This window comes from Gorilla gorilla, chromosome 2 (genome assembly GCF_029281585.2).
Source record: "Gorilla gorilla gorilla isolate KB3781 chromosome 2, NHGRI_mGorGor1-v2.1_pri, whole genome shotgun sequence".
In the NCBI taxonomy this organism is placed as follows: Eukaryota; Metazoa; Chordata; class Mammalia; order Primates; family Hominidae; genus Gorilla; species Gorilla gorilla.
The window spans coordinates 61103594-61121069 of NC_086017.1; the positions used below are offsets into that span (position 1 = coordinate 61103594).

General features: G+C 41.8%; 1 protein-coding gene across 6 annotated transcripts in view; it reads left to right on the top strand.

Moving 5' to 3' along the window:
• DOCK3 (dedicator of cytokinesis 3) overlaps nucleotides 1–17476 on the top strand; it is a 699272-nt gene that overhangs the window by 566726 nt on the left and 115070 nt on the right. For all 6 annotated transcript variants that reach the window (XM_031009748.3, XM_031009752.3, XM_031009749.3 and 3 more), the window contains exon 23: nucleotides 10835–11005. In XM_031009748.3, the coding sequence (XP_030865608.3) occupies nucleotides 10835–11005 (171 nt within the window). The remainder of the gene's footprint in view (nucleotides 1–10834; nucleotides 11006–17476) is intronic.

Sequence of the window (17476 nt, forward strand, 5' to 3'; positions counted from 1 at the left end):
CAGAAGAAGGGAATCTTAAAATTGTGGCCTTAGGAAGAACCTGTGGTCTTCCATGGTCGTGACCATTGTCAGCATCCCTGCTTGGACAGGTTCCCTGACAAGGCAGCCCTTTGTATTGCTGGGTAGCTCCAATTGACAGGGGACTGTTCTCATTTTGATTAACTCCACTGTCTGGTAACTTCTTTTCATGACTACTGTTCTGCTGTTCAAACAAACAAACAAACAAAACAGTTTTGCTTTATTTCTGTCCTCTTTTAATATCACATCACCTGCAACAAGTACTGGACCTGTGTTTTTGTCCTTTTCCACATGTTTAACAGGTAACAGAATGTTTTCTCAAGCATTATCAGACTGAAGGGGCAAAATCAAATCATAGATTTGCATTTAATCTTCCTCTTCTTTGCACATTCTGTAAAAATCTGAGGCTACAAGGCTCATTTCTGTCCTCTTTCATACAAATGTCTACTGAGCATCTGTCCTAGGGGCTAAGATGCAACGATGAATAAGACCAGCCCATCTTCTTGAAGAACATATCCACAGTATCCTAAGGGGAGGCACGAACACAAGTGTAGGGCAGGTTGCTGAGGTATGTGAGGAAAGGGCCTCAGTTCTCTTCTTCTCAGAGCCCTAGCACCTGTCAGGTGCCTAACACAATATTTGAGTGGATAAAAGTTGAGTTAAATGCAAAAGATTCTATATGAGCCTGAAAAATAATTGCTTAAGGATACTGGAGAAGGCAGCGCAGAAGTTGTTTTCTCCTAAAACTCATTCGTTTAATCATTCAGTCAATGTTGTTTGATACCTACCATGCTTCAGACACTGTTCTAACTGCTGGAGATTCAGCAGGGGCCCAAACAAAAATGGCTAGGGCTTCATAGTACTTTCATTCAAGTGGGGAAACACATACAATATATGTAAAACAGATAAATACATGTATTTATTCTAATCAATGTTGCCACCAACATTGGCTTACAAAGTCAGTTTAAAAAACAAAACAAAACAAAAAAAACTTGGCTGGTTGTGGCGGCTCACGCCTATAATCCTAGCACTTGGGGAGGCCAAGGCGGGTGGATCACCTGAGGTCAGGAGTTCAAGACCAGCCTGGCCAACATGATGAAACCCCATCTCTACTGAAAATACATAAATTAACCGGGCATGGTGGCATGCACCTGTAATCCCAGCTACTCAGGAGGCTGAGGCTCGAGAATTGCTTGAACCTGGGAGGCGGAGGTTGCAGTGAACCAAGATTGTGCCGCTGCACTCCAGCCTGGGTGACAGAGCAAAACTCCATCTCAAGAGAAAACAAACAAACAAAGAAACTCGATGAGTACTATGAAGGAAATAAACAAGATTATGGAACAGACTGGCTGGAAAGGAGGGTTTACTTCAGATCAAGGGTTTGGGAAAGCTTCTCTGAGGAGGTGATCTCTGAGCTGAAGTCAGTGTTAACAGTTAGGGAATGAGCACTCCAGACTGAGGAAACAGAATATTTAAAAGCCTAGATGGGAAAGGGCTTGGGTTTTGTTTTTGCTTTTGTTTTTGTTTTATTATTATTATTATACTTAAAGTTCTAGGGTACATGTGCACAACGTGCAGGTTTGTTACATATGTATATATATGCCATGTTGATGTGCTGCTCCCATTAACTCGTCATTTACATTAGGTATATCTCCTAATGCTATCCCTCCCCCATCCCCCCACCCCACAAAGGCCCCAGTGTGTGATGTTCCCCACCCTGTGTCCAAGAGTTCTCATTGTTCAGTTCCCACCTATGAGTGAGAACATGTGGTGTTTGGCTTTCTGTCCTTGCGACAGTTTGCTCAGAATGATGGATTCCAGCTTCATCTATATCCCTACAAAGGATGTGAACTCATCCTTTTTTATGGCTGCATAGTATTACATGGTGTATATGTGCCACATTTTCTTAATCCAGTCTATCATTGATGGACACTTGGGTTGGTTCCAAGTCTTTGCTATTGTGAATAGTGCCGCAGTAAACATACATGTGCATGTGTCTTTATAGCAGCATGATTTATAATCCTTTGGGTATATACCCAGTAATGGGATGGCTTGGGCAAATGGTATTTCTAGTTCTAGATCCTTGAGGAATCGCCACACTGTCTTTTCCACAATGGTTGGACTAATTTACACTTCCACCAACAGTGTAAAAGCGTTCCTGTTTCTCCACATCCTCTCCAGCACCTGTTGTTTCCTGACTTTTTAATGATCGCCATTCCTACTAGTGTGAGATGGTATCTCATTGTGGTTTTGATTTGCATTTCTCTAATGACCAGTGGCGATGAGCTTTTTTTCATATGTTGGTTGGCTGCATAAATGTCTTCTTTTGAGAAGTGTCTGTTCATATCCTTCGCCCGCTTTTTGATGGTTTTTTTTTCTTGTAAATTTGTTTAAGTTCTTTGTAGATTTTGGATATTAGCCCTTTGTCAGATGGATAGATGGCAAAAATTTTCTCCTATTCTATAGCTTGCCTGTTCACTCTGATGATAGCTTCTTTTGCTGTGCAGAAGCTCTTTAGTTTAATTAGATCCCATTTGTCAATTTTGTCTTTTGTTGCCATTGCTTTTGGTGTTTTAGACATGAAGTGCTTGCCCATGCCTATGTCCTGAATGGTATTGCCTAGGTTTTCTTCTAGGGTTTTTATGGTTTTAGGTCTAACGTTTAAGTCTTTAATCCATCTTGAATTGATTTTTGTATAAGGTGTAAGGAAGGGATCCAGTTTCAGCTTTCTACATATGGCTAGCCAGTTTTCCCAGCACCATTTATTAAATAGGGAATCCTTTCCCCATTGCTTGTTTTTGTCAGGTTTGTCAAGGATCAGATGGTTGTAGATGTGTGGTATTATTTCTCAGGGCTCTATTCTGTTCCATTGGTCTGTATCTCTGTCTTGGTACCAGTACCATGCTGTTTTGGTTACTGTAGCCTTGTAGTATAGTTTGAAGTCAGGTAGCGTGATGCCTCCAGCTTTGTTCTTTTGGCTTAGAATTGTCTTGGCAATGCAGGCTCTTTCTTGATTCCATATGAACTTTAAAGTAGTTTTTTCCAATTCTGTGAACAAAGTCATTGGTGGCTTTATGGGGATGGCATTGAATCTATAAATTACCTTGGGCAGTATGGCCATTTTCACAGTATTGATTCTTCCTATCCATGAGCATGGAATGTTTTTCCATTTATTTGTGTCCTCTTTTATTTCGTTGAGCAGTGGTTTGTAGTTCTCCTTGAAGAGGTCCTTCACATCCCTTGCTAGTTGGATTCCTAGGTATTTTATTCTCTTTGAAGCAATTGTGAATGGGAGTTCACTCCTGATTTGGCTCTCTGTTTGTCTGTTATTGGTGTATAGGAATGCTTGTGATTTTTGCACATTGATTTTGTATCCTGAGACTTTGCTGAAGTTGCTTATCAGCTTAAGGAGATTTTGGGCTGAGACAATGGGGTTTTCCAAATATACAATCATGTCGTCTGCAAACAGGGACAATTTGACTTCCTCTTTTCCTAATTGAATACCCTTTATTTCTTTCTCTTGCCTGACTGCCCTGGCCAGAACTTCCAACACTATGTTGAATAGGAGTGGTGAGAGAGGGCATCCCTGTCTTGTGCAGTTTTCAAAGGGAATGCTTCCGGGTTTTGCCCATTCAGTATGATATTGGCTGTGGGTTTGTCATAAGTAGCTCGTATTATTTTGAGATATGTCCCATCAATACCTAGTTTATTGAGAGTTTTTAGCATGAAGGGCTGTTGAATTTTGTCAAAGGCCTTTTCTGCATCTATTGAGATAATCATGTGGTTTTTTGTCTTTGGTTCTGTTTATATAATGGATTATGTTTATTGGTTTGCATATGTTGAACCAGCCTTGCATCAAAGGATGAAGCCCACTTGATCTTGGCAGATAAGCTTTTTGATGTGCTGCTGGATTCAGTTTGCTAGTATTTTACTGAGGATTTTCGCATCAATGTTCATCAGGGATATTGGTCTAAAATTCTCTTTTTTTTGTTGTGTCTCTGCCAGGCTTTGGTATCAGGATGATACTGGTCTCATAAAACAAGTTAGGGAGGATTCCCTCTTTTTCTATTGATTGGAATAGTTTCAGAAGGAATGGTACCAGCTCCTCTTTGTACCTCTGGTAGAATTCGGCTGTGAATACATCTAGTCCTGGACTTTTTTTGGTTGGTAGGCTATTAAATACTACCTCATTTACAGAGCCTATTATTGGTCTATTCAGGGATTCAACTTCTTCCTGGTTTAGTCTTGGGGGGGTGTGTGTGTCCAGGAATTTATCCATTTCTTCTAGATTTTCTAGTTTATTTGCGTAGAGGTGCTTCTGGTATTCTCTGATGGTAGTCTGTAGTTCTGTGGGATCGATGGCAATATCACCTTTGTCATTTTTTTATTGCATCTATTTGATTCTTCTCTCTTTTCTTCTTTATTAATCTTGCTAGTGGTCCATCAATTTTGTTGATCTTTTCAAAAAACCAGCTCCTGGATTCATTGATTTTTTTGAAGGGTTTTTTGTGTCTCTATCTCCTTCAGTTCTGCTCTGATCTTAGTTATTTCTTGCCTTCTGCTAGCTTTTGAATGTGTTTGCTCTTGCTTCTCTAGTTCTTTTAATTGTGATGTTCGGGTGTCAATTTTAGATCTTTCCTGTTTTCTCTTGTGGGCATTTGGTGCTATAAATTTCCCTCTGCACACTGCTTTAAATGTGTCTCAGAGGTTCTGTTCTGTTGTATCTTTGTTCTCATCGGTTTCAAAGAACATCTTTATTTCTGCCTTCATTTCGTTATGTACCCAGTAGTCATTCACGAGTAGGTTGTTCAGTTTCCATGTAGTTGAGCAGTTTTGAGTGACTTCTTAGTCGTGAGTTCTAGTTTGATTGCACTGTGGTCTGAGAGACAGTTTGTTAAAATTTCTGTTCTTTTACATTTGCTGAGGAGTGCTTTACTTCCAACTATGTGGTCAATTTTGGAATAAGTGCAATGTGGTGCTGAGAAGAATGTATATTCTTTTGATTTGGGGTGGAGAGTTCTATAAATGTCTATTAGGTCCACTTGGTGCAGAGCTGAGTTCAGTTCCTGGATATCCTTGTTAACTTTCTGTCTCGTTGATCTGTCTAATGTTGACAGTGGGGTGTTAAAGTCTCCCATTATTATTGTGTGGGAGTCTAACTCTCTTTGTAGGTCTCTAAGGACTTGCTTTATGAATCTGGGTGCTCCTGCATTGGGTGAATATATATTTAGGATAGTTAGCTCTTCTCATTGAATTGATCCCTTTACCATTATGTAATGGCCTTCTTTATCTCTTTTGATCTTTGTTGGTTTAAAGTCTGTTTTATCAGAGACTAGGATTGCAACCCCTGCTTTTTTTTGTTTTCCATTTGCTTGGTAGATCTTCCTCCATCCCTTTATTTTGAGCCTATGTGTGTCTCTGCATGTGAGATGGGTCTCCTGAATACAGCACACTGTTGGGTCTTGACTCTTTATCCAATTTGCCAGTTTGTGTCTTTTAATTGGAGCATTTAGCCCATTTACATTTAAGGTTAATATAGTTATATGTGAATTTGATCCTGTCATTATGATGTTAGCTGGTTATTTTGCTCGTTAATTGATGCAGTTTCTTCCTAGCATCGATGGTCTTTACAATTGGTATGTTTTTGTGGTGGCTGGTACCAGTTGTTCCTTTCTATGTTTAGTGCTTCCTTCAGGAGCTCTTGTAAGGCAGGCCTGGTGGTGACAAAATCTCTCAGCATTTGCTTGTCTGTAAAGGATTTTATTTCTCTTTCACTTATGAAACTTAGTTTGGCTGGATATGAAATTCTGGTTTGAAAATTCTTTTCTTTAAGAATGTTGAATATTGGCCTTCACTCTCTTCTGGCTTGTAGAGTTTCTGCTGAGAGATCCCCTGTTAGTCTGATGGGCTTCCCTTTGTAGGTAACCCAGTCTTTCTCTCTGGCTGCTCTTAATAGTGTTTCCTTCATTTCAGCTTTGGTGAATCTGACAATTATGTGTCTTGGAGTTGCTTTTCTCGAGGAGTATCTTTATGGTGTTCTCTGTGTTTCCTGAATTTGAATGTTGGCCTGCCTTGCTAGGTTGGGGAAGTTCTCCTGGATAATATCCTGAAGAGTGTTTTCCAAGTTGATTCCATTCTCCCCGTCACTTTCAGGTACACCAATCAAATGTAGATTTGGTCTTTTCACATAGTCCCATATTTCTTGGAGGCTTTGTTTGTTTCTTTTTACTCTTTTTTCTCTAAACTTCTCACTTCATTTCATTCATTTGATCTTCAATCACTGATACCCTTTCTTCCAGTTGATCGAATCGGCTACTGAAGCTTGTGCATGCGTCACATAGTTCTCATGCCATGGTTTTCAGCTCCATCAAGTCATTTAAGGTCTTCTCTATGCTATGTTTTCTAGTTAGCTATTTGTCTAATCTTTTTTCAAGGTTTTTAGCTTCTTTGCAATGGGTTTGAACATCCTCCTTTAGCTCGGAGAAATTTGTTATTACCGATAGTCTGAAGCCTTCTTCACTCAGCTCGTCAAAGTCATTCTCCGTCCATCTTTGTTCTGTTGCTGGCGAGGAGCTGTGTTCCTTTGGAGGAGAAGAGGCCCTCTGATTTTTAGAATTTTCAGCTTTTCTGCTTTGGTTTCTCCCCATCTTTGTGGTTTTATCTACCTTTGGTCTTTGATGATGGTGACATACAGATGGGTTTTTGGTGTGGATGTCCTTTCTGTTTGTTAGTTTTCCTTCTAACAGTCAGGACCCTCAGCTGCAGGTCTGTTGGAGTTTGATGGAGGTCCACTCCAGACCCTGTTTGCCTGGTTATCACCAGCGGAGGCTCAGTTGGAAATGCAGAAATCACCTGTCTTCTGCATCGCTCACGCTAGGAGCTGTAGACTGGAGCTGTTCCTATTCAGCCATCTTGGAACCTCCTCCTTGTTTTGTTTTTTGAGACACAGTCTCACTTACTCTGTTGCCCAGGCTGGAGTGCAGTGGCCTGATATCTGCCCAGTGCAACCTCTGCCTCCTGGGTTTAAGTGATTCTCCTGCCTTAGTCTCCTGAGTAGCTGGGATTACAGGCACACGCCACCCTGCCCAGCTAATTTTTGTATTATTTGTGGAGATGGGTTTCACCGTGTTGGCCAGGCTGGTCTCAAACTCCTGACCTCAGGTGATCCAGCTGCCTTGGCGTCCCAAAGTTCTGGGATTACAGGTGTGAGCCATTGCACCCAGCCAAGAGCTTGAGTTTTCGTTTTTGGTTTTTTTTTTTTTTTTAGATGGAGTCTCACTCTTGTTGTGCAGGCTGGAGTGCAGAGGCACAATCTTGGCTCACTGCAGCCTCCACCTCCCGCGTTCAAGCGATTCTCCTGTCTCAGCCTCCCAAGTAGCTGGGATTATAGGCTTATGCCACCACACCTGGCTAATTTTTTGTGTTTTTAGTAGAGACGGGGTTTCACCGTGTTGGTCAGGCTGGTCTCAGACTCCTGACCTCAGGTGATCTACCCACCTCCACCTTCCAAAGTGCTGGAATTACAGGCCTGAGCCACTGCACCCATCCCCAAGAGCTTGGGCTTTTAAGGAACCAAAAGGCAACTGATGTGAGTAAAGCAAGGGCTTTCAAATGCTAGATCGGATGTAGAAGATGATAATAAGGGAGAACTGTGGCTGTTTCCAAGGGGTCTTGCCAAATCAGCTGAGTTGATGGCAAGGCCATTTATGGAGGTACAGAATTCTGGGAAAGATAAGGTTTGGGTAGGGAGAAGGAAGAATTCCCTTTGGGGGAGCATTTTTCTGAGGTGTTTTCATATTTGTTCTCACCATTTCACACTTGTTCTGTAATACGTCCAACACTAAGGTTTTATCAGGTCATTTCCTCCTCTTCGTCAGATTTCAGCTTATAAGTCTCCTTCACCAGATTAGTAAGTTTCCATCTAACCCTGTTTTCCTTCTTCTTCATAGGATGCATGCTCCTGGCCTGATACTTCTCATTCCAGTATCAAAAGCTATGAACCAGAAAACTTCTTCCTTAGTACTTTTGATTCAATATATCTTTCCACTCATAACCTTATCTCCTTTTACCTTCAGAAGCATGACCTTAAGAAAAGTTCTATTGAAGAAGGTGAAAATAAAAAGTTTATTATTTCTTACTTGGTTATATTGTTTGTTCACAATGTGAGAGGCATGTAGGGGGTGTCATTGTGGGTTTTAGGGTGGCTCTTCACAAGGCATTCCAAAACAACAGCACACTTTTCACTGCTGAGCTGTATCAGTTCCTTAGCAGGTAGCCACAAGGAGGAAAGAGAGGGTACGGTGGATCTTCTTGGTGATACAAACATAGTAATAACTTTTAGGATCTCTTTTTCTTACAGGTTTATTAACTTAAGCAAAAATGGACAGGGCAGCTGCTTCAGCCACAGTTAAGTGCTCCATTGTCTCTACACAGTATTAGGAGCACCTTTAAACCTTGAACAAATTCCACAGGCTCCACCTCTCACCTTCTATTCCACTCCTCTGCCCCGCTCTCCTTCCCCAGTTGAATCTGTCAGAGGTGGCCAGCATCACCTGGTTCTGACCAAGATGGTGCTGATCCAAAACTTCAAGAGGAGTGGGGAAGAGGGAAGTCAGGTACTCAGAGATGACTGGAAGTGGGTTTATGTTCCGTGTCCTCATCCGGGTTTGCATGGAGACTTCTCTGACATCAGCCTTGTGCTCCTCTGCTAGTTGTCTTATATTATGTAACCTAATAGAGGAAGCAAGCTCTCATGCCCAAAAGGTGCAAGTCACTTTTCTGTCTGGTTCTGCCTCCCTGAAACTGGTGAATGTTTCATGCCACTCATTACATCTCTTGTGGTAACTGTTTCAAACTTAAAAACCAAACAAAAAAAAGTTTTTAAAATTAGAGTAGTAGTATGGAGCACATAATTAGATTTTCCTACCTCTCAGGAGACCTAAAATTCCACTTTTCAAAAAAAAAAATCTCATTTATTTTCCTGTCTTTACTTCCAATGCTCCACATAATTGCCGATCCTTCCTGCATCTTCCGGGGCTTGGGCATATGACAGTAAGATGCTCAACAAGTTCATTTTCTACTTCTATGCATAATACATTTTTGGTGAATCTTTCCAGGTCTTAATTCTTTTCATTTTCTATATGACCTAACTGAGGAAACCATCCTGGCTTTCTTTTTTTTGGAGACGGAGTCTTGCTCAGTTCACCAGGCTGGAGTGCAGTGGCGTGATCTCGGCTCACTGCAAGCTCCGCCTCCTGGGTTCACACCATTCTCGTGCCTCAGCCTCCCGAGTACATCCTGGCTTTTTTAGGCTGCTCCAAGAAGTTCTGTTCTATCCTTTACCTATAGGGATTCTAGTCCCTACCTATAAGAATTCCAGGGTGTCAGTTCTGACCCTGTCCCTCTTTTGTCCTCTGCTGAGCCCAGCAAGCCATCATCTTAATCATACAAAACCAAAATACCTAAAGGGGAAGGTCAGACCTGCTACCTAGCCATTTAGTTTGGAAAATGCAAACATTTATTTTCTTTGTTCCGATAGAAAATACCTCCTACTTCAGTGACTTCAAACTGGCATAACCTAATAAATGAAGCTAGCTCAGAAGTGTATACTTTCTGCTTCATGGGCCTGAACAGTCACCACAATATAGACATACTAGAGCAGTGGCAGAGTCCAGCCTGCAAGTGTCTGGGTTTAGAAACTAACAGATTTTTCAAGTTCTTTATAGACTAGGCATTAAAAAGCTACTAGAACAGAGGGTGTAGCATTTATGGAGATGAGGCCGCACACTAAATCCTTCTACAGAATCATCTGGTACAAGCCCTGTAAGACACATTTTTCTAAACTGGCATTCCCCAGTGCCAAATGAATTTTGTATGGACCACAAAATATTAAGTTCTGCTTTTCCAAACCATCTAACAGCTGGATAGATCATGAAAGGTAGTTTGGGAATTGTTTCCTGTTTTATATTTCAAGTACCTGACTTCTGTTTGTTTCAGCCTTGCATAAGTTTCTCTCCATTATTTCTGGCTTTTCAGTGTCTGGGAAATCTGTGGCATTTTTTTTTTATTAGAAAACATAGTATTGGGTCTTGAATTTGTTCTCTTAAAAGAAAATTACTTTGTAAGCATGGGCCAAGTGTCAGGAACTCCTCAGAATCAGATTCTGCTCCCAAACATTTTTGCAGAAGCTTCATCTTGTACCATTTACGAACTGCTTATAGCAGATGTCTTGGTGGGAAGAGGGTGGATACTGGATGTATCAGGCATATCAGCTGCTGTGCAGCCTGGGACAGGTTTTCTTCAGATTTCTGTGACCCCTGGTGAAAAAGGAGGAACTGTGTCAGGCCCCAGCTATATCTTAAAGATGTAGGAGACTCCTAAGTCTGAGGACTCCTCAGTCCTTTAGGACACTTCCTTCTTGCAGTAAACTTGAGTCTTTCTTACATCCTTGCCTTGTGACCCTTTTATTTCCAGACCTGAAAAAAAATACAGAGAAACTTATTTTTTAAACTCTGAGTGTTCTTGAATTCAACTATTTCTATAACAGTCTATGGCTCCTTAATTCCAGAACCTCAGAAAACAGTTGTGAAATTATTTGATGATTCTTTCAGTAAGAAGGTAGCTGCTGCTTAGTGACAATTTGGATATTTGAGAAAAAATTTTTAAAAATAAAGTACCTATCTATCTCCATAGTTAGAATTGCCCAACACCTGATTTTGGTATAGAAACTGCTGTTACTTTGCCCCTTGTTTCCTGCTATGTGAGTTCCTGAGCATCTTCAACATCTCTCCATCACTTTTTCTCCCACACTTTTCAGGCCTTGGAGTACCTTTTCAAGTTCATTGTACAGTCACGGATCCTGTACTCACGAGCCACTTGTGGAATGGAAGAGGAACAATTCAGATCCAGTATCCAAGAACTTTTCCAGTCCATCCGGTTTGTGCTCAGTCTGGACAGCCGAAACTCAGAAACACTCCTTTTTACTCAGGTTCGCACACTGCAGGGAAGCTTTGATGCTGGGTTTCTCTTTCTCAGTGGGTGGTTTCTTTGTCCTCTGGTTTTCAGAGATGAAGAAGCCCTGCCAGGATCATGTGTGTTGGGTAAGGGATTATTTACAAAGAAATGCCTGATACAACAAAATGCTGCTTTTACTGCAAATCTGGCTGTGCCTCAGCTGCCAGATGTGAAACAGCTCAGTGGCTTTATGTTGGAGAAGAAGCACAAATTTGTTCTGTGAACAGTCTTTAGACCAAGTTTATTTAGCTACCATACTACTTAGTTTTTTATGAACACCTTATTCATAGGAGATATTCAGAATGTATGGGGAATTTTATTTCCAGATTAATCATTGTATTAATGAAAATTGAGCACAGTTGCTCACGCCTGTAATCCTAGCACTTTGGGAGGCCAAGGTGGGCGGATTGCTTGAGCTCAGGAGTTCAAGACCAGCCTGGGCAACACGATGAAACCCCATCTCTACTAAAAATACAAAAAATTAGCTGGGTGTGCTAGCATGCACTTGTAGTCCCAGCTACTCGGGAGGCTGAGGCAGGAGAATTGCTTGAACCCGGGAGGCAGAGGTTGCAGTGAGCCAAGATCGCACCACTGCACTCCAGCCTGGGCAACAGACTGAGACTTTGTCTCCAAAAAGAAAAAGAAAAAAAAGAAAATTTAGATTAGCTTTTGTCCATTCCAGAAGTTGAATGAAATAATTTGAAAAACAGTAGGAATAACTAGGAATCTTTGGCTAAGAATTAAGATTAAATTAGGACCAGAGGGCTGGCAAGATGGCCAAATAGGAACAGCTCTGGACTGCAGCTCCCAGCGAGATCAACACAAAAGGCAGGTGATTTCTGCATTTCCAACTGAGGTACCCGGCTCATCTCATTGGGACTGGCTAGACAGTGGGTGCACCCATGGAAGGCGAGCAGAAGGAGGGTGGGGCGTCGCCTCACCTGGGAAGTACAAGGGGTTGGGGAACTCCCTCCCCTACCCAAGGGAAGCTGGGAGAGACTGCCTTGAGGAACAGTGCATTCCGGCCCAGATACTACGCTTTTCCCATGGTCTTTGCAACCTGCAGACCAGGAGATTCCCTCAGGTGCCTACACCACCAGGGCCCTGGGTTTCAAACAGAAAACTGGGCCGCTATTTGGGCAGACACTGAGCTAGCTGCAGGAGTTTTTTTCATACCCCAGTGGAGCCTGGAATGTCAGTGAGACAGAACCGTTCACTCCCCTGGAAAGGGGGCTGAAGCCAGGGAGACAAGCGGTCTAGCTCAGTGAATCCCACCCCCACGGAGCCCAGCAAGTTAAGATCCACTGGCTTGAAATTCTCACTGCCAACACAGCAGTCTGATGTCGATCTGGGACACTCAAGCTTGGTCAGGGGAGGAGCATCCACCATTACAGAGGCTTGAGTAGGCAGTTTTCCCCTCACAGTGTAAAAAAAAGCTGACAGGAACTTTGGACTAGGCAGAGCCCACCACAGTGCTGCCAAGCCACTGTAGCCAGACTGCCTCTCTAGATTCCTCCTCTGTGGGCAGGGCATCTCTGAAAGAAAGACAGCAGGCCCAGTCAGGGGCTTCTAGATCCAACTCCCATCTCCCTGGGACAGAGCACCTCAGGGAAGGGGCAGCTGTGGGCGCAGCTTCAGCAGACTTAAATGTTCCTGCCTGCCAGCTCTGAAGGGAATGGGAGATCTCCCAGCACAGTGCTCGAGCTCTGCTAAGGGACAGACTGTCTCCTTAAGTGGATCCCTTACCCCCGTGCCTCCTGACTGGGAGACATCTCCCAGTAGGGGACGACAGACACCTCATACAGGAGAGCTCTGGCTGGCATCTGGTGGGTGCCCCTCTGGGACGAAGCTTCCAGAGGAAGGAATAGGCAGCAATCTTTGCTGTTCTGCAGCCTCCACTGGTGATACCCAGGCAAACAGGGTCTGAAGTGGACCTCCAGCAAACCCCAGCAGACCTCTAACAGAGGGGCCTGACTGTTAGAAGAAAAACTAACAAACAGAAAGGAATAGCATCAACATCAACAAAAAGGACATCCACACAGAAACCCTATCCAAAGGTCAACAACATCAAACACCAAAGGTAGATAAATCCAGGAAGACAAAGAAAAACCAGTGCAAAAAGGCTGAAAATTCCAAAAACCAGAACGCCTCTTCTCCTCCAGAGGATCACAACTCCTAGCCAGCAAGGTAACAAACCTGGACAGAGAATGAGTTTGATGAATTGACAGAAGTAGGCTTCAGAAGGTGGGTAATAACAAACTCCTCCAAGCTAAAGGAGCATGTTCTAACCCAATGCAAGGAAGCTAAGAACCTTGAAAAAAGGTTAGAGGAATTGCTAACTACAATAACCAGTTTAGAGAAGAACATAAATGACCTGATGGAGCTGAAAAACACAGCACGAGAACTTTGTGAAGCATACACAGGTATCAATAGCCAAATTGATCAAGTGGAAGAAAGGATATCAGAGATTGAAGATCAACTTAATGAAATATAGCGTGAAGACAAGATTAGAGAAAAAAGAATGAAAAGGAACGAACAAAGCCTCCAAGAAATATGGGACTATGTGAAAAGACCAAACCTGTGTTTGATTGATGCACCTGAAAGTGACAGGGAGAATGGAACCAAGTTGGAAAACACTCTTCAGGATATTATTCAGCAGAACTTTCCCAACCTGGCAAGACAGGCCAACATTCAAATTCAGGAAATACAGAGAACACCACAAAGATACTCCTCGAGAAGAGCAACCCCAAGACACATAATCGTCAGAATCACCAAGATTGAAATGAAGGAAAGTATGTTAAAGGCAGCCAGAGAGAAAGGTCAGGTTACCCACAAAGAGAAGCCCATCAGACGAAGAGCAGATCTCTCTGCAGAAACCCTACAAACCAGAAGAGAGTGGGGGCCAATATTCAACATTCTTAAGGAAAAGAATTTTCAACCCAGAATTTCATATCCAGCCACACTAAGCTTCATAAGTGAAGGAGAAATAAAATCTTTTACAGACAAGCAAATGCTGAGAGATTTTGTCACCACCAGGCCTGCCTTACAAGAGCTCCTGAAGGAAGCACTAAATATGGAAAGGAAAAACTGGTACCAGCCACTGCAAAAACATACCAAATTATAAGGATCATCAACACTATGAAGAAACTGCATCAACTAACGGGTAAAATAAGCAGCTAGCATCATAATGACAGGATGAAATTCACACATAACTATATTAACCTTAAATGTAAATGGGCTAAATGCCCCAATTAAAAGACACAGACTGGCAAATTGAATAAAGAGTCAAGACCCATCAGTGTGTTGTATTCAGGAGACCCATCTCACATGCAAAGACACACATAGGCTCAAAATACAGGGATGGAGAACTATTTACCAAGCAAATGGAAAACCAAAAAAAGCATGGGTTGCAATCCTAGTATCTGATAAAACAGACTTTAAACCAACAAAGATCATAAAAGACAAGGATATTACATAATGGTAAAGGGATCAATGCAACAAGAAGTGCTAACTATCCAAAATATATATGCACCCATTACAGGAGCACCCAGGTTCATAGAGCAAGTTCTTAGAGACCAATGAAGAGACTTAGACTCCCACACAATAATAGTGGGAGACTTTAACATCCCACTGTCAGTATTACATCAGTGAGACAGAAAATTGACAAGGATATTCAGAACTTGAAATCAGCTCTGGACCGAGTAGACCTGATAGACATCTTCAGAACTCTCCACCCCAAATCAACAGAATATACATTCTTCTCAGCATCACATTGCACATATTCTAAAACTGACCACATAATTGGAAGTAAAACACTCCTCGGCAAATGCAGAAGAACAGAAATCATAACAGTCTCTCAGACCACAGTACAATCAAATTAGAACTCAGGATTAAGAAACTCACTCAAAACCACACAACTACGTGGAAACTGAACAACCTGCTCCTGAATGACTACTGGGTACATAACGAAATTAAGGCAGAAGTTCTTTGAAACCAATGAGAACAAAGACACAACATACCAGAACCTCTGGGACACAGCTAAAGCAGTGTTTAGAGGGAAATTTATAGCACTAAATGCCCACAGGAGAAAGCGGGAAATATCTAAAATCGACACCCAAACATCACAGTTAAAAGAACTAGAGAAGCAAGAGCAAACAAATTCAAAAGCTAACAGAAGACAAGAAATAACTAGCCGGGCTTGGTGGCTCACACCTGTAATCCCAGCACTTTGGGAGGCTGAGGTGGGCAGATCATGAGGTCAGGAGATCAAGACCATCCTGGCCAACATGGTGAAACCCCGTCTCTACTAAAAATACAAAAAATTAGCCGGGCATGGTGGCGGGTACGTGTAGTCCCAGCTACTAGAGAGGCTGAGGCAGGAGAATGGCCTGAACCTGGGAGGCGGGGCTTGCAGTGAGCCAAGATCGTGCCACCACACTCCAGCCTGGGTGACAGAGCGAGACTCAGTCTCAAAAAATAAATAAATAAATAAATAAATAACTTAGATCAGAACAGAGACACAAAGAATCCTTGAAAAAATTAATGAATCTGGAAGCTGGTTTTTTGAAAAGATTAACAAAATAGACTGCTAGCCAGACTAATGAAGAAAAGAGAGAAGAATCAAATAGACACAACAAAAAATATGATAAAGGGGCAATCACCACTGATCCCACAGAAATAGAAACTACCATCAGAGAATACTATAAACACCTCTGTGCAAATAAACTAGAAACTCTGGAAGAAATTTATAAATTCCTGGACACATTCACCGTCCCAAGACTAAACCAGGAAGAAGTTGAACCCCTGAATAGACCAATAACAAGATCTGAAATTGAGGTAGAAATTAGCAGCGTACAACCAAAAAAATCCCAGGACCAGACGGATTCACAGCCAGATTCTACCAGAGGTACAAAGAGGAGGTGATACCATTCCTTCTGAAACTATTCCAAACAATAGAAAAAGAGGGACTTCTCCCGAACTCATTTTATGAATCCAGCATCATCCTGATACCAAACCTGGCAGAGACACAACAAAAACAGAAAATTTCAGGCCACTATCCCTGATGAACATCGATGTGAAAATCCTCAATAAAATACTGGCAAACCGAATCCAGCAGCACATCAAAAAGCTTATCCACCACAATCAAGTCAGCTTCATCCCTGGGATGTAAGGCTGGTTCAACCTACACAAAAAATAAACGTAATTCATCACATAAACAGAACCAATGACAAAAACTACTTTATTATCTCAATAGATGCAGAAAAGGCCTTCAATAAAATTCAACATCACTTCATGCTAAAAACTCTCAATAAACTAGGTATTGATGGAACATATCTCAAAGTAATAAGAGCTATTTATGACAAACCCACAGCCAATATACTGAATGGGTAAAAGCTGGAAACGTTCCCTTTGAAAACCAGCACAAGACAAGGATGCCCTCTCTCACCACTCCTATTCAACATAGTATTGGAAGTTCTGGCCAGGGCAGTCAGGCAAGAGAAAGAAATAAAGGGCATTCAAATAGGAAGAGAGGAAGTGAAATTGTCTCTGTTTACAGATGACATGATTATATATTTAGAAAACCCCATTGTCTCAGCCCAAAATCTCCTTAAGCTGATAAGCAACTTCAGCAAAGTCTCAGGATACAAAATCAATGTGCAAAAATCACAAGCATTCCTATACACCAATAATAGACAAACAGAGAGCCAAATCATGAGTGAATGCCCCTTTACAATTGCTACAAAGAGAATAAAATACCTAGGAATACAACTTAGAAGGGATATGAAGGAACTCTTCAAGGAGAACTACAAACCACTGCTCAAGGAAATAAGAGAGGACACAGACAAATGGAAAAACATCCCATGCTCATGGATAGGAAGAATCAATATCGTGAAAATGGCCATACTGCCCAAAGTAATTTATAGAGTCTGCCATCCCCATCAAGCTACCACTGACTTTCTTCACAGAATTAGAAAAAACTACTTTAAAGTTCATATGGAACCAAAAAAGAGCCTGCATTGCCAAGTCAATCCTAAGCCAAAAGAACAAAGCTGGAGGCATTATGCTACCTGACTTCAAACTATACTACAAGGCTACAGTAACCAAAACAGCATGGTACTAGTACCAAAACAGATATATAGACGAATGGAACAGAACAGAGGCCTCAGAAATAACACCACACATCTACAACCATCTGATCTTTGACAAACCTGACAAAAACAAGCAATGGGGAAAGGATTCCCTATTTAATAAATGGTGTTGGCAAACTGGCTAGCCATATGCAGAAAATTGAAACTGGACCCCTTCCTTACACCTTATACAAAAATTAACTCAAGATGGATTAAAGACTTAAACGTAAGACCTAAAACCATAAAAACCCTAGAAGAAAATCTAGGCAATACCATTCAGGACATAGGCATAGGCAAAGACTTCATGTCTAAAACAC